The sequence below is a fragment of the Thalassophryne amazonica genome, chromosome 18 (assembly GCF_902500255.1).
Source record: "Thalassophryne amazonica chromosome 18, fThaAma1.1, whole genome shotgun sequence".
NCBI classification, from domain to species: Eukaryota; Metazoa; Chordata; class Actinopteri; order Batrachoidiformes; family Batrachoididae; genus Thalassophryne; species Thalassophryne amazonica.
Window position 1 is genome coordinate 25,887,076 of NC_047120.1, and position 27,270 is coordinate 25,914,345.

At 40.4% G+C, this 27,270-nt stretch overlaps 1 protein-coding gene across 2 annotated transcripts in view; it reads right to left on the reverse strand.

Moving 5' to 3' along the window:
• The window catches only part of LOC117530714 (testican-2-like), a 255,415-nt gene that overhangs the window by 111,668 nt on the left and 116,477 nt on the right, over positions 1-27,270 (reverse strand). For both annotated transcript variants that reach the window (XM_034193608.1, XM_034193607.1), the window contains one exon: positions 24,928-24,973. In XM_034193608.1, coding sequence (XP_034049499.1) covers positions 24,928-24,973 — 46 coding nt within the window. The remainder of the gene's footprint in view (positions 1-24,927; positions 24,974-27,270) is intronic.

Sequence of the window (27,270 nt, forward strand, 5' to 3'; positions counted from 1 at the left end):
TCATGATGATCCTGAAGATCATTTTCATGTCTTTCCACAGACTACCTATTCATTTCTGAACATATCTAGATGAAGTGTGAATTCTTCTCTACAAGAGTCAAGACAGAAGTCAGACTACCAGAGCAAGAATTTTAGCTGAGGAAGCTTCTGTGATTTGAAGCGAAACGTCCTCACGTCAAGCAACCCAGTCCAGTCGAAGATTCAAGCTTCTCTACTATAAAGTGTGAAGTTTATATACATATATTTAATCTGTTGTCCTCATACAGTATGTACCTGAAATCATCAGGTACAGTCCTTCCACTCAGGGTCTCTGAATGGTGACTTTGGCTCTAGGAGTTCATACACGCTGGAATTTCTAAAGGACCATGTTTGTGTTATTTGGTTCTGTTTTGCTGGCACTGAAATATTTAAACGTAAATCCATAAATCCACAAAAAAGACAGATCCAAAGTCAAACCCAAATTAATAATAATAATAATAATAATAATAAAAATCTGAGATGTGGTGGAGGTAAGTGCGTGGCTGATGTGATAAATTCAGAATGAGTTAAATTAATTTCATTAGTACAAAAATATAATCATCATGTCACACTCAAAGCCTGCTGATCTGAGCAGAAAAAATATTGTTTTAATTTAATAATTGTTTCTACATTCTGGTGCCCATCAAGATGAAAATACTGTCAAAGCTGTTCAGTAATATAGTTAATGTAGAAATGTGGAAGTGTTTGTTTCAATTGCAATCAACATCAGTATGAGCTCCTTACTCAAACATGATGAAACATATTCATAAAAATAATACAATATAGTCAAACCTTGTTTCTCATCCAGTAAGGACCATAAACATATACTTACACTGATCAGCCAGAACATTACCCCCACCAGTTGCAGCATGGACACCACTAGTCCTCTGACGGTGTGCTGTGGTATTTGGCACCAATATATTAACAGCAGATCTTTCTGATGGACTGAACCACATGAGCCAGACTTCACTCCCCATGCACATCAACTTTGCCTTGGCTGCACCCTGTTGCTACTTCACCAGTTTTCCATCTCTGAACAACTTTGGTAGGTATTGTCCACTACAGCCCAGTACCATCCCTGAAGAACTGCAGTTTTAGAGATGGTCAGGTGCAGTTTTCTTGCCATCACAATTTGGTCACTGTCAAAGTCATTCATATCTTCATGCACCCCCATCTTCCAACATATCAACTTCAAAGGCAAAATGTTAATGTGGAACCTAATACGTATATCCCATCAGCTGTCAGGTAGAAATTCTACAAATTATTCAATGTTATTCACTCCACCTGTCAGCTGTGACAATGTTATGGTTGATTGCTGCAGATCATCAAAACGCTGGTGGCTAATTTACTTCCTGATCACAGCCTAGTAGGCATGAATACACAATGCATCTGGAAAATATTCACAGTACTTCACCTTTTCCACATTTTATTATGTTACAGCCTTATTCCAAAATGGGGTAAATTAATTTTTTCCGCTTAAAATTCTACTCACAACACCCCATAATGACATGAGAAAAAATTATATTTGCAAATTTATGAAAAATAGAAAAACTAAGAATTACACGTACATAAATATTCACACCCTTTGCTCAGTACTTTGCTGTTGCACCTTTGGCAGCAATTACAGCCTCGGGTCTTCTTGAATATGATGCCAGAAGCTTGGTGCACCTATCTTTTGACAGTTGTGTCCATTCCTCTTTGCAGCACCTCTCAAGCTCCATCAGGTTGGATGGGGAGCATCGGTGCACAGCCATTTTCAGATCTCTTCAGAGATGTTCAATGTGATTCAGGTCTGGCTGGGCCACTCAAGGACATTCACAGAGTTGTCCTGAAGCCACTCCTTTGATATCTTGGCTGTGTGCTTAAAGGGTCATTGTCCGGCCGAATGATGAACTGTTGCTGAGGTCAAGAGCGCTCTGGAGCAGGTTTTCATCCAGGATGTCCTCTGTACATTGCTGCATTCATCTTTCCCTCAATCCTGATGAGTCTCCCAGTTCCTGCTGCTGAAAAACATCCCCACAACATGATGCTGCCACCACCATGCTTCACTGTAGGGATGGTGCCTGCTTTCCTCTAAACATGACACCTGGCATTCACGCCAAAGAGTTCAATTTTTGTCTCATCAGACCAGAGAATTTTGTTTCTCATGGTCTGAGAGTCCTTCAGGTGCCTTTCGGAAATCTCCAGGTGGGCTGCCATGTGCCCTTTCCTAAGGAGTGGCCATTCTACCATACATGCCTGATTGGTGCATTGCTGCAGAGATGGTTGTCCTTCTGGAAGGTTCTCCTCTCTCCACAGAGGAATGCTGTAACTGTCACAGAGTGACCATCGGGTTTTTGGTCACTTCCCTGACTAAGACCCTTCTTCCATGATCGCTCAGTTTAGATGGGTGGCCAGCTCTAGGAAGAGTCCTGGTGGATCCAAAGTTCTTTCATTTATTGATGATGGGGGCTATTGTGCTTCAAAGCAACAGAAATGTTTCTGTACCCTTCCCCAGATTTGTGCTTTGAGAAAATCCTGTCTGAGGTCTACAAAACATCTCAAGGATGGTCAGTGGAAACAGGTTGCACCTGAGCTCAATTTTGAGCTCCATGGCAAAGGCTATGAATTCTTATGTGCACATGATTTCTTAGTTATATAAACTAAATAAATTGAAATTCAATTGAAATTAAGTTTGAACATTTTATACCTAATGTGCGGATTTGAGTTTGTATATATATATATATATATATATATATATATATATATATATATACAAAACCACTGGCAAAAATTATGGAATCACCGGCCTCGGAGGATGTTCATTCAGTTGTTTAATTTTGTAGAAGAAAAGCAGATTACAGACATGACACAAAACTAAAGTCATTTCAAATGGCAACTTTCTGGCTTTAAGAAACACTATAAGAAATCAGGAAAAATAATTGTGGCAGTCAGTAACGGTTACTTTTTTAGACTAAGCAGAGGGAAAAAAAAAATATGGAATCACTCAATTCTGAGGAAATAATTATGGAATCACACTGTAAATTTTCATCCCCAAAACTAACACCTGCATCAAATCAGATCTGCTTGTTAGTCTGCATCTAAAAAGGAGTGATCACACCTTGGAGAGCTGTTGCACCAAGTGGACTGACATGAATCATGACTCCAACACGAGAGATGTCAATTGAAACAAAGGAGAGGATTATCAAACTCTTAAAAGAGGGTAAATCATCACGCAATGTTGCAAAAGATGTTGGTTGTTCCCAGTCAGCTGTGTCTAAACTCTGGACCAAATACAAACAACATGGGAAGGTTGTTAAAGGCAAACATACTGGTAGACCAAGGAAGACATCAAAGCGTCAAGACAGAAACTTAAAGCAATATGTCTCAAAAATCGAAAAATGCACAACAAAACAAATGAGGAACGAATGGGAGGAAACTGGAGTCAACGTCTGTGACCAAACTGTAAGAAACCGCCTAAAGGAAATGGGATTTACATACAGAAAAGCTAAACAAAAGCCATCATTAACACCTAAACAGAAAAAAAACAAGGTTACAATGGGCTAAGGAAAAGCAATTGTGGACTGTGGATGACTGGATGAAAGTCATATTCTGTGATGAATCTTGAATCTGCATTGGGCAAGGTGATGATGCTGGAACTTTTGTTTGGTGCCGTTCCAATGAGATTTATAAAGATGACTGCCTGAAGAGAACATGTAAATTTCCACAGTCATTGATGATATGGGGCTGCATGTCAGGTAAAGGCACTGGGAGATGGCTGTCATTACATCATCAATAAATGCACAAGTTTACGTTGATATTTTGGACACTTTTCTTATCCCATCAATTGAAAGGATGTTTGGGGATGATGAAATCATTTTTCAAGATGATAATGCATCTTGCCATAGAGCAAAAACTGTGAAAACATTCCTTGCAAAAAGACACATAGGGTCAATGTCATGGCCTGCAAATAGTCCGGATCTTAAGCCAATTAAAAATCTTTGGTGGAAGTTGAAGAAAATGGTCCATGACAAGGCTCCAACCTGCAAAGCTGATCTGGCAACAGCAATCAGAGAAAGTTGGAGCCAGATTGATGAAGAGTACTGTTTGTCACTCATTAAGTCCATGCCTCAGATACTGCAAGCTGTTATAAAAGCCAGAGGTGGTGCAACAAAATACTAGTGATGTGTTGGAGCGTTCTTTTGTTTTTCATGATTCCACAATTTATTCCTCAGAATTGAGTGATTCCATATTTTTTCCTTCTGCTTGGTCTAATAAAGTAACTGTTACTGACTGCCACAATTTTTTTTTCCTGATTTCTTATAGTGTTTTTTTAAAGCCAGAAAGTTGCCATTTGAAATGACTTTAGTTTTGTGTCATGTCTGTGATCTGCTTTTTTTCTACAAAATTAAACAACTGAATGAACATCCTCCGAGGCCGGTGATTCGATAATTTTTGCCAGGGGTTGTATGTATGGACACACTTGTAAGTATGGTATCTGCAGTTGACTAATTCTCACTATGTGAGAATTCAGGGAACACAATAATGATAATGGTAATCCTAAACAGACCCTGAGGCCCATTGGGCCGGTGCTTATTCCCAGATAATTTGGATTAAAGCGTACAACTACCCCTGATTGGAATGCCAATCCATCACAGGTTACTTTTCCAGCCAAGACCAATACCCATTTACAACTGGGTGGACTGACACCATGCAGATGAAGTGTCTTCTCCAAAGACAGAGACAGGCAACCTGAAGCATACACCAGGGACCAAACCATGGTTTTTATACTGGTAGACCAACTCCTGTACCAAGAGCCATCAGTTATACAATATAATGCTTCATACTAGATGCAAGAAGGTATGATACATTGGTGATAGCAAAGAATTTATTATGAAAATCGGAAATAACAAGCTGGTCATTCTCTATATTGAAGAGCACAACAGCTCCATTTGTACATCTAAGTGACAAATATGAACTATAAAATACCCCAACAACAGTCCAAATATCTCCCCTGGAAGATATTGGACTGGGATTATTTTCCTTCATGCACATATTTCATTGAAATCCATCAACTGGTTTTGGAGAAGTTGCACTCATAGTAGACAGGAGTACAAGGAGATGTGGCGTAAGGCAAAAAGAGAAGTGGCAAAAGCTAAGGAAAAGGCATGTTGTGAGCTGTACAAGACGTTGAATAGTAAGGAAGGAGAAAAGGACTTGTATTGGTTGGACAGACAATGGGACAGAGCTGGAAAGGACTTTGCAGCAGGTTAGAGTGGTAAAAGATGCACATGGTAATATGCTGACAAGCGAGGAGTGTGCTGAGAAGGTGGAGGGAATATTTTGAGGAGATGACGAATGAAAGAAAATGAGAACGAGAAAAGGCTGGATGATGTGGTGAGAGTAAATCAGGAAGTACAAGAGATTAGTAAGGATGAAGTGAGGGCAGTTATGATGAGTATGAAAAAGTGGAAAGGCAGTTGGTCCAGATGACATTCCAGCGGAGGCGTGGAAATGTCTAGGAGAGATGGCAGCAGAGTTTCTAACCAGATTGTTTAATAAAATCTTGGAAAGAGAGAGTGGAGACGAAGTGTGCTGTTCCTATTTTTAGAACAAAGGTGATTATGCAGAGCTGCAGTAACTACAGAGGCCATAAAGTTCATCACCCACAGCATGAAGTTATGGAAAAGAGCAGTATAAGCTATAGGCTTAGCAAACAGGTGAAGATCTGTGAGCAGCAATATGGTTTCATGCATAGAAAGAGCACTACTGATGCAATGTTTGCTCTGAGAATACTGTTGGAGAAGTATACAGAAGGCCAGAAGGAGTTACATTCTGCGTTTGTGGACTTAGAAAAAGCTTATGACAGGGTGCCAATTGAAGAGTTGTGGTATTGTATGAGGAAGTCTGGAGTGCCAGAGAAGTATGTTAGGGTAGTACAGGACATGTACAAGGATAGTGTGACAGCAGTGGAGATGGGTTAGAGTAAGAGTTAGTAGGAATGACAGGCTCATTCAAGGTGGAGGTTGGATTACACCAAGGATCAGCTCTGAGTCCTTTCTTGTTCGCAATGGTGATGGACAGGTTGATGGATGAGATCAGGCAGGAATCTCCATGGACTATGATGTTTGTAGATGAAATGTGATCTGTAGTGAGAGTAAAGAGCATGTTGAGTCTAGCCTGGAGAGGTGGAGATATGCTCTGAAGAGAATGGGAATGAAAGTTAGTAGGAGCACGACTGAGTACATGTGTGTGTGTGAGAGGGAGCCCAGTGGAATAGTGCAGTTACAAGGAGTTTAAGTGGTGAAAGTAGATGAGTTTAAATACTTGGGGTCAACTGTCCAAAGTAATGGAGAGTGTTAGAGAGGTGAAGAAGAGAGTGCAGATAGGGTGGGAGAAAGGTGGCAGGAGTGATTTGTGGCCAAAGAATATCAGCAGAGTGAAGGGGAAAGTTTACAAGACAGTAGTGAGACCAGCTCATGTTGTACGGCTTACAGACAGTGGCACTAACAAAAGATGGGAGGCAGAGCTGAAGATATTGAGATTCTCTTTGGGAGTGACGAGAATGGACAGGATTAGGAATGAACATGTCAGAGGGACAGCTCAGTAGGACGATTTGGAGACAAAGTCAGAAAAGACAGACTGAGATGGTTTGGACATGTGCAGAGGAGAGAGCCGGGGTATATAGGGAGAAGGATGCTGATGATGGAGCCACCAGGCAGGAGGAGAAGAAGGAGGCCAAAGAGGAGGTTATGGATGTGCTGAGGGAGGACGGTGGTTGGTGTGACAGAGGAAGATACAGAGGACAAGGTGAGATGGAAACGATTGCTCTTCTGTGGCGACCCCTAACGGGAACAGCTGAAAGAAGAAGTAGGATGAAATAAATATGACTGTTTACTAAATAGCAACAACCAAAAATATGCTTTAAATCTAAATTTGAAAGACTCCACAGAAACTGTCTTTCTGCTGTCAACAGGCAGATTATTCCACAAAATGTTAGCACTCTATATGTCTACTGACTGAGAACAGGATGGCACATAAGGCTCACCATTTATCATCACTTATTATTTTACTCCACCCCTGCACAAACAAAAATAATTTGTTTGTCCATGAGTTTTTTAAGCACAACGCCTACTAAACCAGTTGGTGGGTTTCATATTATATATATATATATATATATATATATATATATATATATATATAATATATATATATATATATATATTATATATATATATATATATATATATATATATATACACACACACACACACACACACACACCACACATACACACATATATATACATGTGTCTGTGTTTTAATACATTACATACAGAATGACCAAATTCAAGTATTTTGTCACAAAGATCTACAACCGTTTTTAGGGCTATAAATTGTACTATGACTATAATACAGTTATCATTGCTGTAACATAGATGAACCTGCTTTGCTCAGGTGCATTTTGAGAAGTACCATTGCAAATATAACTTGTGGTGTGTTGCTCTTTGTGTTATAAAGGGAGATTATTAACAGACACATGTTCTAAGATGCTGTTCTGCTGCAGAGGAAATATTTTTAAACTGGCTCCGGTTTTCAGATTGTGTCCCTAATGATGAGTATTAATACAAAAAATGCAGTGTCTCCTCTGTATGCATTCTGACCATTTCTTTCAATGTCAGGACAAAATGGACGATCATAAAGCAGTTACTGCTCAGCAAAAAGCCCACTGAGAACCCTCAGGAACACGCATGTTCAGTTTAGCTCTTATACAGCTCAGGGGACACAAAGGATTGAGCTCCAGTCAAACCATAGCTGGAGGCATCTTATGCTGCTTCTTCACACAGCGCAGATACCTGGGATGGTGCAACCGGCATGAACTACAAGAGGGTGGATCAAATGTTTTCCAGTACAACGGGCATATTAAGCTCAGTGTGGCCCATACCTTGTAGATTCAAGCTCACAAATCATTCAGCACTGACTTGATTGTTTTCATAATAAAGATAGTTAACTTTGGAATAAGCACTCTTCGGGGCAATCATGGAGAATGTGTTGTACCCAATCTGCTACGACAAGGTTCACAAAATGCCTGGAGTGAGAATATAAAAAGGTAGAAGGTTGCTGAAGCTCCACTGAGAATTAAGAGTTGTCCAGGTGGTTGCTAGAAGATCAGCTTGCTAGAAGATACAGTGCCTTGCGAAAGTACTGGGCCCCTTGGTATTAAACACATTTTAATTATTTATGCCATTTCAAATACAAAAAGTAAATCAGCCTTCTCAATATAAAAAAAATCCTAAAATTATGTTCCTTAAACTCAAACTCAAAATAAATCTGTGCAATTGATATAAATTAATAAAAAATATAAAAGCCAAGATGATGAGCTGCATAAGTAATGGAACACTTTGGTATAATACCTGTAAATAATCAGTTTATTGCCAGTTGTCTTCAAACAAGTCAGGGGATGGATGCATGAACATTTCCAAGTCACTGAATATGTCTTGGACTTTATTTACATCAGTTATGAAGAAATACAAACAGTAGGGGACTCTAAGGTAAATCTGTGTGGAGTAGACAGGGACCAAAATATCAACATCTAGGCTTGCATCTCAGATGTACCATCTGGCAAATTTTAAGGGTCACGGGGAAGCTGAAAACCTATCCTAGTGAGCACTGGGAGAGAGGAGGGGGACATCTCATAATAATAATTATAATAATAACAATAATATTGAAGCATCATATGGTGTCCCTTCACTGGCTTCCAGTCTCTTTGAGATCAGATTTTAAAGTGTTATTACTGGCCTACAAAATTGTTCATGGACCGGCACCACCCTACCTGGCCGACCTGGTTGAGCCCTATGTACGGCTCGGGCCTTGTGTTCACAGGGTGCAGGCCTACTGTGCGCCCGAGGGTGAATAAAAAGTCAGCGGGTTACAGAGCCTTTTTCCCACCGCGCCCAGCTCTGTGGAATGATCTGCCTGCGCAGATCTGACAATCAGACTCTGTGGAGATTTTTAAGGCTAGATTGAAGACACACTTTTTCCCCTTGTTTTATCATTAGCATTTTATATGATTGTGTGTCTTCTTTATTCCTTTACTTATTTATGTTTTATTTTTTATTTGTTTTTAATCTTTATTCATTTTTATTCTGCCTTTAAATGATGTTTGTGAAGCACCTTGAGGTGACTTGTCATGATCTGGTGCTATATAAGTTAATAAATTTGACATTTGAATTTGATCATACGGGTGAATTGTCCATGATGCACACCACAAAATGGCCGATGCACATCCAAAATGTCCTTGTAATTGGTACTACAATCTAATCTTAACCTAACTGCTTTTTTTATAGCTGTCTAATTGATAAAACCAAAGTTTTGCATCTATTTGGAACAGAATGAGAATGACATGATGGAACACTGATTTGTTGCTGCACGCCAACATACAATACAGCATAAAATTTTTACATACCACCTTGAACACAAGTGAGCATGACACCCACTTATACCTGCCTACTTTACTTTGCAGCTAATCACATAGCCACTGATTCATGACAGGCTAAGGACCGCCCACATGGGGGCTGGCCTTGACTCAGGAATAAAAGTTAGTGCAGGAAGAAATCGTGGCTCTTTGTTCAAACAGTGCATGTGGTTTGTTCGAAGACCCCAGCGCTGCTTTAGATGACTGTTATCAGTGTAGGACCTTTCAATACAACATCTAAACTTTGAAATCTGTTTCCTGTCCAATTCACTCACCACACTTTGAGATCACTCACCACATAAAAGAAACACCATTTACTGAAACTGCTTTTCACCAATTTAGAGTCTTTCAAGCCATCAGCCATTAGGATCACTGGATTCTACACATATATGGTTGCTTAGCTGGGCCATTTTTGTCTTTGCATGTGTGAAAAGTGTTCGTAGTGCTTGTTTTATTTACTTTGTTCTTGTTATTATGGCCAAAGCAGATGGTCACCCCATTAAGATGGTCACAACCTCTGCTTGAGGTTTCTCCATATAATTTAAAAAAATATCTGAGGAAATTTTTTTCTTGCTACTATTGCCAGTGTGCTTGGGGTTGAAGCTTTAAACCTTAATTGTGTTAAGTGCCTTGCAGTGATTTGGCGCTGCATAAATATTTTGAATTTAACTGAATTGATCATACATTCATCATAGCTTTCAAACTAGCAAGTGTGGCATGTGTTGCAGAAGCTTTTAAAGTAATGTTGTCAATTTCTATAAGTTGCATATTGTTTAAAAAGCCAATCAACTTGATGAATTTAAATTTGTACACTGAAAAATCAGGCAAAATCAGATCAAGTCTGGGAGAGAAAACATTTCACTGTATCAACCACACTACTGAACTGTCTTGGGTCCTGGATGGCAACCACCTAGGCAGAAAGCCAGTCTATCCATACCACTTGAAAGTAATCATGTATTTGCCACAGCCGGCAGAAATGTGGGTGTCCTTTGGGCTTTCTCCAGCTGCTGTGGTCGCTTTGAGGCACTGGATCATGTCCAGAGAAAAGCACTCATCTTGCAGTGTGTTGCATGGACGATGAATAAATATAATTTCTAAAACAACAGCAATTGGAGATTTCTGATGTCCACCAATGCAGATCATCACCAAAATGCCCTAATCTATCTGTGGTGCAAATTTGGTGAAAATCCGTGTAGTTTTGACATAATCCTTCAAAGCCTATATAAAGTGAGAGAAATCTTGATCCAGAATTCTGATCTAGATCCGGATCACTCCAAAATTTAATGGAGTTTCTGCTAACAGACAAACAAATTAATAAATAAACGCAGATGATTTTATTACGTCCTTGGAGGACGTAATGACCTTATTTATATGGAACTGCAACAAATTAATGGATATTTTGAAGAAAGAACAGGGGATGGACAGTTGTCTGCTTGGGCAGTGTCATCCAAGACCCAAAGTGGTTCTGCAGTGTGATGGATGCAGTGATGAGTGGTACCTGCGCTTGGTCCCAGACCTGGACTCGAACAAGTATTCCAACTGAAGTAACACAGACACTGTACTGCATTATGACGAGTATAGATGAAATGTGTAAATATATTTCTCAGAACTGTATTTAAACTTATGAACTAAGATGCAGGCATCAACATTCTTACTTGTGTGGCTCAGTATGGACAAATCAGCCAAATTTTTCTTTGGAAAACAATACTCTGGCTGGTTTGGGCTTGGATGTACATAAAGAGCTATTAGATTACATTAGATTAGATTAGATTAGATAGAACTTTATTAATCCTTGGGAAGACTCCCTCAGGGAAATTGAGGTTCCAGCAGCATTGTATAGCAACACACAGGGTAAGAAGCACACAGAGTATCAAAAATGAAAGTAAAAAAAGAATTTCCAAAATGTAAATACAAATATAAATACCAGAAATACCGCTCGCTACTGTCTTACTGGCTATTACTGATGCTCTCCTTCCTGTCCCCTGTCTTCCTGTTACTCTTCCTCCCTGAGTGAGTACAAACAGCATGACAGTTTTGTTTTGTGTCTGACTAATGTAGTGAAAAAAAATCCATCAATACTGCACCACTTTTTGTATTTGGAAAAGTGCATAACAATAACATAATAAAAAAAAAAATTACAACAAAAATCACTAACCTCTACTTCCTGAAGCAATGACATGCAGCAGCAGGAGAGAAAGAAAAAAGACACTGTTAGTCAAAAACACAATTTGCAGTTTTCATTTTGCTTCCATTCGGCATGCAAACACTGAGTCAGTTTGTTACAGTTACGGCGGCGGAGAGAAACTGTCAGGCCTTAATGTGCGCTGATTGCAAATACACGCCTTTGTGGAGCTCCTCTCCGGGGACAACATAAGCGATTCACATAGGATTACGAGCGCCTATTAGCTGAGGATGATCGGCTGATGTTTCTGTGAGCTGGCAGGATTGCGATCACCGAGGGCTCATTCTGCCGAACATCAGCCTCCTGCCAGCTCGGTCATGTGGATAAGCCACTGCATCGGGAAACAAGAGGAAAACTGGTGAGAATCTTCAAAGTCAACAAGCAGATGTGATTTAGATGGATTTTTATAGTTGCGGGAGACACAAAAAGCGCATTTTCTAAGGTAGCACTGACTGATAGCTCCTGCAAAGTATAACCTTGAGTTTACAGAGAGTGACTGCTTTCCTTTATTCCGTTTCACCGCCTTGGCTTCACTCCAAAGGCATTACCCGTCAATGCCCACCACGGCCACTCGCTGTGTGCGCATCATTCAGTACTCCGCTGTGTTTGAATTACAGCACCGTGTGGTTTATTTCAGTAAACTCAGCCCAGTAAAAAACCTACAGAGGCCTACTGGTCTGCTTAGCAGTGCTGTGGCAGCATCTTAATATATCACCATGAACATTTATCAGCCACACAAGGATGGCCAAAAAAGAAAGAAGAAAAAAAAAAAAACAGCAGAAGGCTCTGAAAAGGTTGAAGCAAGCATTCGTCACGGATCTGCAAAGCACGACTTTGGATTTTACCTCAGAGACGGTTTCTAACAAGTAAATATTTTCTCTGTTGCAGTGAAAATGTCTGGGCCGTACTTTTTTGTCGTTATCATAGTCGGTGTCGCCGTTTGGCATCCGCGAGAAACACAAACCTCTCAGCGCAGATTGTTTAGATGAGTCGCCTGAGTAAAAACATCAAAGGGAGTGAAAACATGATGAGGCATTGCTGAAAGAATTGGTCAGTCCAAATGGACTGCATTTATATAGCGCTTTTCCATCTGCATCAGACGCTCAAAGCGCTTTACAATTATGCCTCACATTCACCCATTCACACACACCGATGTCAGGGTGCTGCCATCCAAGGTGCTGACATCACCGGGAGCAACTTGGGGATTCCGGACCTTACCCAAGGACCCTTAGTGATTCTCCAGTCAGGCTGGGATTTGAACCGAGGATCCTCTGGTCTCAAGTCTAACGCTTAACCACGAGACCATCCAGAGGGAATCAAGAACAGACCCGCATTTCAGTGCAGTCAGGCCAGGTTTAGGAGGGTGGACTGGTGCCACGTGCCGCCAGATCCACTACACCAGGGGTGGCCAAGTTCGGTCCTCGTGAGCCACATTCCTGACACTCTTAGTCGTCTCCCTGCTCCAACACACCTGAATCCAATGAAAGACTCATTAGCAGGCTTTAATGAGCCTTTCATTGGATTCAGGTGTGTTGGAGCAGGGAGACAACTAAGAGTGTCAGGAATGTGGCTCTCGAGGACGACGAACTTGGCCACCCCTGCACTACACTATAGAACCACATATGGTTCTGAATGGCAACCACCCAACAAGAAAGCTTGTCCATCTCTAACACACAAAAGTAGCCATGTATTTGCCACATCCAGGTTAATACATAGACTCCAGACTTTTCCAGAGACTGGGGCCCTCAGCACTGAGGCACCTGTACACTGGATCATACACAGAGAAGTATGCAACACCACCAAAATATCCAAGCTGGCATTACCTCAAAATGCAAGTAATATGCCTCATCGATTGTTTGTCCTACCTGGAGAGACCAAAGACATCCGGTCAATGCATTGGGTCACTGTTCAGCATTGACATTTCAAAACTATATAGTAAGATTTGAAGCCATACAACCCTAAACACTTGGACCTTTGTTCTCCTGCCGAGAAATTTGACGACTCCATAACGTCATTCCAGGCATCTCTCAGTCTCAAAGACCGAGGCTTGAGAGACATGAATGATATATATGACAGCTGAGTTCAGGAAGTCATCGAACGCCTGGATCTTCAGTCTTGATTTGGGACATTCAAAAACCCAGACCCTCTGACTCTTCAGTCAGCTTCTCAAGTGCTGGAACCAGGGCACTGACTTTAGAAATATCACAGCATCGTCTGCAAAGTCAAGGTCAGCGTCAGTTTCACTTCAACCCCCAACCACTAATGGCTAGTTTTTATTCTTGTGATGCTTCTAGTCAGGGTAGCCTCAAACAGCGTTCGTAGATGGTTTTTGTGGTTGTTTTCTTTTCTACTTCTATGTTGCCACTGGGGCTATTGCTCCATGGTGGTACCAGAAATAAAGGAAAGAAAAGGAAAGGAAAGAGTGGACACAGTTTTCACGCTATTAGTCGAGCAGAGCATAACAAACCCATGTTGTCGCTTTGAGGCAGACAGTTGTGGTCAGAGGTTTACATGCACTCATTATGGACATGAATGCCATGGTAATTTTGGGTTTTTAATGATGCTCTTGAACTTATTTTGCCATGGTGGAATGATTATACAGCATACATCATTAATGACTTGAAGAAACTAGACTTGGGTGCACAAGTTTGAATTTATTGTGGATTTTCTGTAACCACTTAGGGTCAAAATTATACTCAACAAAAATATAAACGCAACACTTTTGGTTTTGCTCCCATTTTGTATGAGATGAACTCAAAGATCTAAAACTTTTTCCACATACACAATATCACCATTTCCCTCAAATATTGTTCACAAACCAGTCTAAATCTGTGATAGTGAGCACTTCTCCTTTGCTGAGATAATCCATCCCACCTCACAGGTGTGCCATATCAAGATGCTGATTAGACACCATGATTAGTGCACAGGTGTGCCTTAGACTGCCCACAATAAAAGGCCACTCTGAAAGGTGCAGTTTTATCACACAGCACAATGCCACAGATGTCGCAAGATTTGAGGGAGCGTGCAATTGGCATGCTGACAGCAGGAATGTCAACCAGAGCTGTTGCTCGTGTATTGAATGTTCATTTCTCTACCATAAGCCGTCTCCAAAGGCGTTTCAGAGAATTGGCAGTACATCCAACCAGCCTCACAACCGCAGACCACGTGTAACCACACCAGCCCAGGACACATCCAGCATGTTCACTCCAAGATCGTCTGAGACCGGCCACTCGGACAGCTGCTGAAACAATCGGTTTGCATAACCAAAGAATTTATGCACAAACTATCAGAAACCGTCTCAGGGAAGCTCATCTGCATGCTCGTCATCCTCATCGGGGTCTCGACCTGACTCCAGTTCATCGTCGTAACCGACTTGAGTGGGCAAATGCTCACATTCGCTGGTGTCTGGCACGTTGGAGAGGTGTTCTCTTCAACTCTATGCGAAGGAGATGTGTTGCACTGCATGAGGCAAATGGTGGACACACCAGATACTGACTGGTTCCTCCCCCCCATAAAACAAAACTGCACCTTTCAGAGTGGCCTTTTATTGTGGACAGTCTAAGGCACACCTGTGCACTAATCATGGTGTCTAATCAGCATCTTGGTATGGCACACCTGTGAGGTGGGATGGATTATCTCAGTAAAGGAGAAGTGCTCACTATCACAGATTTAGACTGGTTTGTGAACAATATTTGAGGGAAATGGTGATATTGTGTATGTGGAATAAGTTTTAGATTTTTGAGTTCATATCATACAAAATGGGAGCAAAACCAAAAGTGTTGCGTTTATATTTTTGTTGAGTGTATATATACAGGCTCAAATATATACATACATTCACTTAAATGTTTTAATCAGTTGTGATGAAGGTTCTACAATGTGTTTTAATGTGACAAGGAGTATTAACTCCTTGTGAGTGATCATGATTGACTACAACTGGTAGTTTCTCTTTGCCAGCATAAAAAGGATGTGATTATCAGCACTCATTGGATTGACAAAAACAATGGGAAAGTCAAAGGAAATCAGTGAAGATCTAAGAAGGAGAACTGTAGATTGTCACATGTCAGCAAGGTCTCTTGGAGCCATTTGAAAACAACTGTAGATTCCAAGATCATCAATTCAAACACATCAGTCAGATGTGTCACCACTTTCCCAAGGTATGGAAGAAGACCCAAACGGTCACTCTCAGATGACAGGAAATTGGTTAAGTTGTTCAGGAACAGCCCAGGAACCATCAAGGCTCAGGCCTGCCATGAACTGGAAACTGCTGGAACATTAGCATCACTGTCCACAGTGAAGTGAATTTTACATCACCATGGACTGAGAAGGGGCGGACCAAAAAGAAGCCCCTGCTCTAAAATCAACATCTTCAAGCTAGCGATGAAATTTGCTGCTACCCACATGGACAAGCCAAATGTGTTCTGGAGAAAGGTTTTATGGTCACATGAGACAAAGATTGAGCTATTGGTCACTATGACAAGAGGTATGTTTGGCGTCTGGGGCATTGTACAATGTGGATGGAATAATGAAGGACTACCTCCAAATTCTTTGTCACCTCAAATCAATAACTAGACAATTGAAACTTTGCCACAATTGGGTGTTCCAACAGGACAATGATCCCAAATACATCAAAACTGGTTGTGGTTTGGATAAAGCAGGCTAACATTAAGTTTCTGGAATGGCCTCCCAACAACCTCAACCCTATTGAAAATTTGTGGGACTACGCATAAAGGGGTCTATGCCAGGAAACAACAAATTTAAAGTAACTCTACCATTTCTGCCAAGAGGTCTAGTCAAATATCAAGTCAGAAATATTCCAAAAGCTTGTTGATGGTGACCAAAAGCATCTGGTCAAGTTGCTGAGGGACATTTAACCAAATATTAGTGGGGCTGAATTTATATGTCTATATATTTGAGCCTGTAGGAATAATTTTGACCCTGTGTGTATGAGAGGGATCCAAAATAAATTCACACTCACACACTCATCTTCAACCGCTTAGTCCAGTTAAGGGTCGCGGGGGGGCTGGAGCCTATCTCAGCAGTCGTAGAGCAAGAGGCAGGGTACACCCAGGAAAATTCAAACTTGTGTACCCAATTATCTTTATTATTATCATATTATTTTTTTTGTTGTTGTTGTCATTAATGTTGCATGTTGTACAATCATTCCACCCTGGCAAAAGAGCAATTCAAAGACTCAAAGCTCAAGATTACCATGACATTCACGCCAATGAAGACGGTAAACTTCAAGCACAACTGTATCATCATTGATATAGATAGATAGATAGATAGATAGATAGATAGATAGATAGATAGATAGATAGATAGATAGATAGTAGATAGATAGATAGATAGATAGATAGATAGATAGATAGATAGATAGATAGATAGATAGATAGATAGATAGATAGATAGATAGATAGATAGATAGATAGATAGATAGATAGATAGATAGATAGATAGATAGATAGATAGATAGATAGATAGATAGGCATCCAATCAACAGACACAGGTGAAAACTTGATGTCTTTGGCAAAGAAATATCTTATCTTGGAGAAAACAATTAAACAGTTAACCATATACATCATTAAAATATCAAGTTGACATATTTAATGTGTCATATCTGAATATTTGTTTCATTTCTCTGTTATGTCACTATAAAATGAATATATTTTGGTATTAAACTAGGGGAAGCCAAAATAAGTGATTTAAAGGTAACAGTTTAGGCTCGGGGAACTTATAGCAGCTATTCCTTGCTATTTTACGAATGGTGCGTTAAAGTCACAGAAAAACATAAATATCACATTAACGTTCTCTTCTTGTGTTGATTTACCAAACTTATATGCCAAACTTAAAAATTACAGAAAATCATTGTCCTTGTGTTATTAGTCAGCTGTGTGTACAATATTTAAGAAGAAGAAGAAGAGCCTTCATTGTCATTGTACATACATACAACGAAACTTGTCCTCTGCATTTAACCCATCTTAATTACAGTTAGACACAATCAAACCACTAGGAGCAGTGGGCAACCACAGTCCAGCACCCGGGGACCAACTCCAGATGTAGAGAAGCTGTCTTGGTCAGGGGCACAGAAAGGAGCAGACCCTAAATAAGCATGTTTTTGATTGTGGGAGGAAACCAGAGTGCCTGGAGGAAACCCATGCAGACACAAGGAGAACATGCAAACGCCACACAGAAAGAAAGAGCGGGAAGCGACCCCACAACCGTCTTGCTGTGAGGCAAGAGTGCTAACCACTAAGTCACTGTGCAAGGAATATTTCCACCAAGTTTGAAGGAAATCTGTCCAACCATTTTTTGGTTATCTTACACACACACACACACACACACACACACACACACACACACACACACACACACACACACACACACACACACACACACACACAGCCACTATGTGTGTGTTGAGAAACCATGTTTCTGCTTTGGTCCTGAAAAAGTTCAGACAATTTTTAAAACATTAAAAGAAACTATTTGGCTGTTTCCCTGAAAAATTGCCCTGAAAGAGAAATTTGATGATTCAAACACAAGGGCACATGCAAACACACACACACAACACACACACGCACATGCACACACACTCGCACGCACGCATGCGTGCACACACACACACACACACAGCCACTGTGTGTGTGTGTTGAGAAACCATGTTTCTGCTCTCTTCCTGAAAAAAGTTCAGACAATTTTTAAAACATTAAAAGAAACCATTTGGTTGTTTTCCCCTGAAAAATTGCACTGAAAGAGAAATTTGAGGATCCAAACACAAGGGCACACACACACACACACACACACCACACCCACACACACAACACACACAACACACACACACACACACACACACACACACACACACCCACACACACACACAACACACACACAATACCTTGCCTCACCATGTCATTGGTATATAATAGCTCAAGATCACAAAATAATACCCCCACTCTGCCATACTAGTTGCTTGCATATACAACCCCTGGCAAAAATTATGGAATCACCGGCCTCGGAGGATGTTCATTCAGTTGTTTAATTTTGTAGAAAAAAAGCAGATCACAGACATGACACAAAACTAAAGTCATTTCAAATGGAAACTTTCTGGCTTTAAGAAACACTATAAGAAATCAGGAAAAAAAATTGTGCCAGTCAGTAACGGTTACATTTTTAGACCAAGCAGAGGGAAAAAAATATGGAATCACTCAATTCTGAGGAAAGAATTATGGAATCATGAAAAACAAAAGAACGCTCCAACACATCACTAGTTTTTGTGCACCACCTCTGGCTTTTATAACAGCTTGCAGTCTCTGAGGCATGGACTTAATGAGTGACAAACATCAATGGCTCCAACTTTCTCTGACTGATGTTGCCAGATCAGCTTTGCAGGTTGGAGCCTTGTCATGGACCATTTTCTTCAACTTCCACCAAAGATTTTCAATTGGATTAAGATCCGGACTATTTGCAGGCCATGACATTGACCCTATGTGTCTTTTTGCAAGGAATGTTTTCACAGTTTTTGCTCTATGGCAAGATGCATTATCATCTTTAAAAATGATTTCATCATCCCCAAACATCCTTTCAATTGATGGGATAAGAAAGTGTCCAAAATATCAACGTAAACTTGTGCATTTATTGATGATGTAATGACAGCCATCTCCCCAGTGCCTTTACCTGACATGCAGCCCCATATTGTCAATGACTGCGGAAATTTACATGTTCTCTTCAGGCAGTCATCTTTATAAATCTCATTGGAATGGCACCAAACAAAAGTTCCAGCATCATCACCTTGCCCAATGCAGATTCGAGATTCATCACTGAATATGACTTTCATCCAGTCATCCACAGTCCACGATTGCTTTTCCTTAGCCCATTGTAACCTTGGTTTTTTCTGTTTAGGTGTTAATGATGGCTTTCATTTAGCTTTTCTGTATGTAAATCCCATTTCCTTTAGGCAGTTTCTTACAGTTTGGTCACAGACGTTGACTCCAGTTTCCTCCCACTCGTTCCTCATTGTTTTGTTGTGCATTTTCGATTTTGAGACATATTGCTTTAAGTTTTCTGTCTTGACGCTTTGATGTCTTCCTTGGTCTACCAGTAGTTTGCCTTTAACAACCTTCCCATGTTGTTTGTATTTGGTCCAGAGTTTAGACACAGCTGACTGTGAACAACCAACATCTTTTGCAACATTGCGTGATGATTTACCCTCTTTTAAGAGTTTGATAATCCTCTCCTTTGTTTCAATTGACATCTCTCGTGTTGGAGCCATGATTTATGTCAGTCCACTTGGTGCAACAGCTCTCCAAGGTGTGATCACTCCTTTTTAGATGCAGACTAACGAGCAGATCTGATTTGATGCAGGTGTTAGTTTTGGGGATGAAGATTTACAGGGTGATTCCATAATTTATTCCTCAGAATTGAGCGAGTCCATATTTTTTTCCCTCTGCTTGGTCTAAAAAAGTAACCGTTACTGACTGCCACAATTTTTTTTCTTGATTTCTTATAGTGTTTCTTAAAGCCAGAAAGTTGCCATTTGAAATGACTTTAGTTTTGTGTCATGTCTGTGATCTGCTTTTTTTCTACAAAATTAAACAACTGAATGAACATCCTCCGAGGCCGGTGATTCCATAATTATTGCCAGGGGTTGTAGTAACGTTATGGAGTCATCAACCTCTGTACATGTAACTGACAAAAATGATGTATTAAAACAACAGCAAAAGTTCAATTATCTCCTAGTGAAGATGTCAGGCCACAATTATTCTCCTTCATGTGCATCTTTTGGCACTTCCATTGTGTGATGTTACATTAAAATCCATAAAACGATTTGGGAGGAGTTGCATTTACATTGTCTATATCACACAGTATGATCATTTTTATTCTAATCCAATTACATTTGTGCCACAAATCTGACTGGTTAATCGTGTTGTGAAAGTGTAGGAACACGGACCCACAACAGGGGGCGCAAATGAACGGACAATGGAGGAAGTCAAATAACACTTTACTGTTGTGAATGAGCACAACAAACACGGCAGGTCACAATAGTATGCAATGAAGTCAATGTACAGAACGTGTCGTGTGGGCAGGCTCGAAGATAAGAGACGTCTGTCCAAAGCAGAACCGGAACCACACGATTTCCTCCGCCACCGAACCCTGGGAATACTGGAGCCGCCAAGTCCCGACCTCCCAGGTGGTCACTGCCTCCGCTTGTCGGATCTGGTACTGCTGGCGAGGAACAAAAACAGTTAGATGTAGGTGGGTTTACACCCAGCAACACGTATGGTGGGAAAATCCACCTCCACCTCTCATCAAAAAGCTGGTAAATGCAGGAGTATGGTTACTTATCAACAGGTAGGAGAAAAGTCCAACTCGGTCTCCAGCTGCAAGCACTCACTCTGCTGTCAAAAACACAAAGCAACAATATTCTGCTGTCAGAAAGATAATTCAATCGGCTGAGCTCGTTACCTCCTAAGAATAGCGATATCTCGGCAAAGAGGTGGAGATGTCGTCCTGCTGATATACAGATGAAGATCAGATGATTGGTGACAGCTGTCATAGGTGATGAGTGACAGCTGTCACCCCGGCGGTTCCTGTGAGGCGGCAGCGCCCTCTTGTGCCTGGAGCCCGCACTCCAGGCAGGGTGCCCTCTGGTGGTGGTGGGCCAGCAGTACCTCCTCTTCAGCGGCCCACACACAAATCGTGTGAGATTTCAGACTGTATAATATTGGGGTAAAGGTGGCAAAATATTCGACCGTTTCACATTTGCATGTATTACTCCGCGCCCTGACCTGTGTTCTGACGAGATGTCATTCCTGTCGAATGTCATTCCTGTCCTCCACGCAACTGCACATGCATGCGCAATATACTCGGGATGCGGAACTGTCAGTTTATGTGACAAGACACACAATTCGACAGAACACTGGCTGCGTGCTGCTAGCTGTTAGCGCTGTTAGCTGAGAGGGATTTTCAATGTTAAAAAGAATCAAATATCCACTAAATCCACAATACGGATCAGATGCGGATCAAAGTTAATCTTTTCATTGAGTGTGCCAGTTTGTACCTCATTGTCACAAATGAGAGTGACTGAGGCACTTTTGATTGAGATATAATGCAAAATATACGAGGTCTGTCCGTAAAGTATAGGTCCTTTTTATTTTTTTCAAAAACTATATGGATTTCATTCATATGTTTTTACGTCAGACATGCTTGAACCCTCGTGCGCATGCGTGAGTTTTTCCACGCCTGTCGGTGACGTCATTCGCCTGTGAGCACTCCTTGTGGGAGGAGTTGTCCAGCCCCTCGTCGGAATTCCTTTGTCTGAGAAGTTGCTGAGAGACTGGCGCTTTGTTTGATCAAAATTTTTTCTAAACCTGTGAGACACATCGAAGTGGACATGGTTCGAAAAATTAAGCTGGTCTTCAGTGAAAATTTAACAGCTGGTGAGAGATTTTGAGGTGATTCTGTCGCTTTAAGGACTTTTCACGGTGCGAGACGTCACGCAGCGCTCTCAGGCGGCGTCATCAGCCTGTTTCAAGCTTAAAACCTCCACATTTCAGGCTCTATTGATCCAGGACGTCGTGAGAGAACAGAGAAGTTTCAGAAGAAGTCGGTTTCAGCATTTTATCAGGATATTCCACTGTTAAAGGAGATTTTTTTAATGAAAGACGTGCGGGCGGATTGCAGCGTCGGCTCGCAGCCGCCGCGACGCTCCGCCACAGAGAAAAACACCTCTGTTGGAAGCCTTGAGGAATGTCAAATGTATACGTGTTGTCTTTAATTTTGATGTGTGCCATTATTACGGTAAACAAGTAATAATTGTGGATTAATTGCTGTATCTTGTCTGAGGTAATTGGAGTGTAAACATAATTGCCCTTTTTTGGGATCAATAAAGTTGTCTGAAGTCTGACCTTTCTAATTTTAGAGATATTGCGTAAATGCAAAAAAGCAGTCCTACATATTTGTTTAATATGCGCATTGAATGACATATCCTGATCAAAAATGACTCCAAGATTTCTCACAGTATTACTAGAGGTCAGGGTAATGCCATCCACAGTAAGGATCTGGTTAGACACCATGTTTCTAAGATTTGTGGGGCCAAGTACAATAACTTCAGTTTTATCTGAGTTTAAAAGCAGGAAATTAGAGGTCATCTATGTCTTTATGTCTGTAAGACAATCCTGCAGTTTAGCTAATTGGTGTGTGTCTTCTGGCTTCATGGATAGATAAAGCTGGGTATCATCTGCGTAACAATGAAAATTTAAGCAATGCCGTCTAATAATACTGCCTAAGGGAAGCATGTATAAAGTGAATAAAATTGGTCCTAGCACAGAACCTTGTGGAACTCCATAATTAACCTTAGTCTGTGAAGAAGATTCCCCATTTACATGAACAAATTGTAATTTATTAGATAAATATGATTCAAACCACCGCAGCACAGTGCCTTTAATACCTATGGCATGCTCTAGTCTCTGTAATAAAATTTTATGGTCAACAGTATCAAAAGCAGCACTGAGGTCTAACAGAACAAGCACAGAGATGAGTCCACTGTCCGAGGCCATAAGAAGATCATTTGTAACCTTCACTAATGCTGTTTCTGTACTATGATGAATTCTAAAACCTGACTGAAACTCTTCAAATAGACCATTCCTCTGCAGATGATCAGTTAGCTGTTTTACAACTACCCTTTCAAGAATTTTGAGAGAAAAGGAAGGTTGGAGATTGGCCTATAATTAGCTAAGATAGCTGGGTCAAGTGATGGCTTTTTAAGTAATGGTTTAATTACTGCCACCTTAAAAGCCTGTGGTACATAGCCAACTAATAAAGATAGATTGATCATATTTAAGATCAAAGCATTAAATAATGGTAGGGCTTCCTTGAGCAGCCTGGTAGGAATGGTAGAGATTGATGCTATTGATGACATTAATTTTTTTTTATTATTAAAATGGGACAAGAAGTTCTATTCTGCAGTTACTGTTTTGTCATTAAAATCCCAAACTGGATAGCAGGCTAATGTGACAAAAACATATTAGCACATTATTTGCTTGCAGACAAACTGAAGATACTTTCTGAGACAGCTACCTGTTAACTAGCTAAGTTAGCTTGGAAAGCATATCTTGCAACAGTGCCAAGGTAGAGTGAGACACTGCGGCTAACTAGCGAGATGACAGATGAACATTTACATATGATTAGCAAGCTAGTGTCCCATCCTGGGGGAGTCGCAGAAAAGGATTTACTCCATAATTAGTTACACCAAGTGAAGAAAATATGTTTAAAATATTTATTTACTTGAGGTTTTGGTGAAAATGGCCTTATGCTAGTATCTTATGGAGCAGCGAATGCTAACGAATGTTGTGATTTTTGAATTCGCCAAATATATTGGTGAAAATCAAGCCTGTATCTCATGGAGCAGTAAATGCTAACAAACATAGCAAATTTCTGCTTTTTTTCTGTCTAGGAAAGAAGAAAAGGAAGAAAGGAAGAAGAAAAGGTACAATATTTTGGTCAGAGAGTGGTTGTGAAACAAAAGAACTTTAGCGACACGCATTACGACCACTTACAAATGCTTAAAACTGTTTTAAAAATATTTGAAACTGCTGGTGGGAAAAATAAATTTGCAGAGAAATTTTGAACATGTTCAAAATTTATGGGAAGAGAAATACTGTTTGTGGCCCTAAAAACTGTTTTGCAACCTTTTACAAACCCTGACGAAAACCAAAATTCGCTGTGTTTGTCAGCATTTGCTGCTCCGTGAGATACGGGTTTTGTAAAAGCACAACTTTTTGTAATTAACGTATAAATGTTCACCCTGTTCATCATTTCTTTTCCACATCTGATTTTTCACAAAGTGAGGTTTTTATTTTCCTTGACAGGTTTGGAACAGATTATGTAGACGTAAATGGCACCTGATGAAAGTTTTAAGTTCAGCTCTCAACAACGACGCCAATTATCACAGGTTTTTCACACTAATGGATTCCTGCGTTCCTGAAACACGGTGCTGCTCCACAGGCTCTGACATGTAGGACCAGCACTCGCTACACTCCTGATGATTTCAATCAACAACTACAATTAAAATGCCAGCAGTTCAGTACCGCGTGCCGTGTGCTTCAGGTAAGGGCGGACTGCACTTCGCATTGATTATGCGAGCTGCACCTCAACTGCAGCAAGTTAATCCTGGTTGTTTCAATAAAGCAGTTTAACTATTTATAGAACTGAGATGTTAAAGCATAACATGAAATACATACAGTCCATTTATTATATATATATATATATAAACTTACTTTCATCAGCGCTCAAGTTGTCATCCACATTTTTGATGTAGTCATCCTGGAACAGAAAGAATATTTGAATTAACGGCATTAATGGTTCATTCTGTGCATCAAAATTGAGCATACACTTGGTGAATTCTGTCAGTTTGCTATTTGCTGATGACAATTACATTGTTCTAACTCAATCATTTATATCAGTCAATCATTTATGTACTGGACTTAATGTGTAGGTGACACGATAGGTGATGTTTTTTGAGTTGAAGACTAAAAAAACAGCAGTTTGAAATTAATGTTTTCCCGGTGTATGGTTACTGAAGAGATAAATATTTGGACTTTGAACATTTGTTTGATTAGCGATCGGATGTACTTCTTTGTTTAAGTGTTTCATTTCTGGAGTTATGTCAGCTCGATGAGTTTGCTGCAAGTTTTTGTTAAAACACTTGCAGGTGGAGTCAGCTGGCTTCAGTTTCCTAAGGATCATGTGCGTGAATTGTGGACCAGCGGCACTTTTGTGCACCGGCGGCACTTTTTTCCACACTCTTTGAACACTGCGGCTTAAACAATGATGTGGTAAATATATGGAATTTTACAGGCTACTGACAGCCCCATTTCTACTGAGTGGTTTGGGTCGGTGCTGCATGGTATTATACATGTCGGAACCGGTAAGTCTGGCAGGCAGAACCCTTTTGATTGGCAGGTGGAACACATATCGAAGAGCGCACATTCCACATTCCACACTCCACACGGAGGCAAAACTGAGTAATTTCACATTATTTTATTTCTCTTTTTTTTTGTGGATCATGGGATAATTTCATCTTGTGCAGCAGATGAGGTGCTGCGAGTCTTTCAACTTGCGGCACAGAGGCCCGGTGGAAGAAGAGGATGCTCTGTTCACAGCAAAGACTCGAACCATCAACCACAGATGCAGACACAATCAACAGATTACACCTGTGCCGGCACTGTAACCTGGTACCAAACTGCCGGTGTCACAAAGGGATTTTTCTTCAGCCAGGACAGGGAATTAAATTATTTTCAGATATCGTTTTCCAAAATCTGGCTTTATGTGGATACATTTTCATCAGTCTGTGAAGACGATCTCACTGAAACGGACAGGTAAGACTTTATCTTTAGTCCTTGTGTGAATGGTTTTAATATTTAATAATAACATGCTATGCTACTAATGTACAGCACACTAACTGGAAACTAGATTTATTTTCAAAATAGCTGATATTTTCAGTCACTCGCAGGTGCAGTGTCATTTTTCAGGGTTAGGAAAAAAAAAAAACAAATAAAAAAATCCACACTTCCTCATCACTTTTTTCTGATGTCAAGGATAAAGGTAAAACAAACTTTAAAAAATAAATTATCAGTCGATTATGACTACAGAGCTGGGAAAAAAGTTTATCATCTCCACCTGCGTGCCAAAACTGCCTACATTATTAATTAATTTATTTATAATCACCATTCTGTGTTCTGAACTCTGCCAACATTGTCACTGTTGTCAGACTGAAGGTTTTCCTCCAAGATCTCCCTCAGTGTGGTCTAAATAAGGCTCAAACCCATAAGGATGTGTCCTCCACAGCTTATTCAGAGTCACCTTCAGACTGGACTTCAAAAAAAAAAAAAGCTCCACACTAGAAAAAAAAAAAATGTCCGAAAACAGCTTGACCTCTGCTGTGATTGCAATTGATTTGGGTTTGAATCAGCAGGTCCTGTTCCCTCAATGATGTAGCAACAATATGGTCCTTGTTGAGGGCTGTACAGGGGCTGAAAGGCTTCAGACAGCTGTAGTTTAAATCCTTCACCATCTGCACTTACCATTGAATTTTATTGTTCAGGGTTTTTTAAAATACCATCATTTCATAATTTTTAATGATTATTTGTGCACATTTTGGTGTCACCTACACTTTAAAGAAATAGCCTGCAGAAGAGGTGGCTCTGTAGCATAGGAGTTAGTCTCCCACTATATAGACTGGGGTTTGATTCTAGGTGTAGACTCCAGGCTACCTGTCGCTGTCCTTGGATGAGACACCTCATCTGCATTGCTCCAATCAACCTAACTGGAAATGGGTACCTGTCTTGGCTGGGAAAGTGCTTGTGCGCATTTGCCGTATGCTACTCCAGTCTATCCAATACCACCATGGTTATGACTGCACTTTTTCAGAAAGCCTAATATCTATAAACATCTCAAAACTGTCTTTTGTTGAAGAGTGTGACACACTTTTCATTGGATGTATGCATAATATCTATTTTTGTTTTTTGTTTTTTTTGTTGTTTTTTTGGGGGGGAGGGGGGGGGAGTTGCCAGCGCGATGACCAGAGTGGTGCAGATCACTGATGGAGCTGTACATTTCCC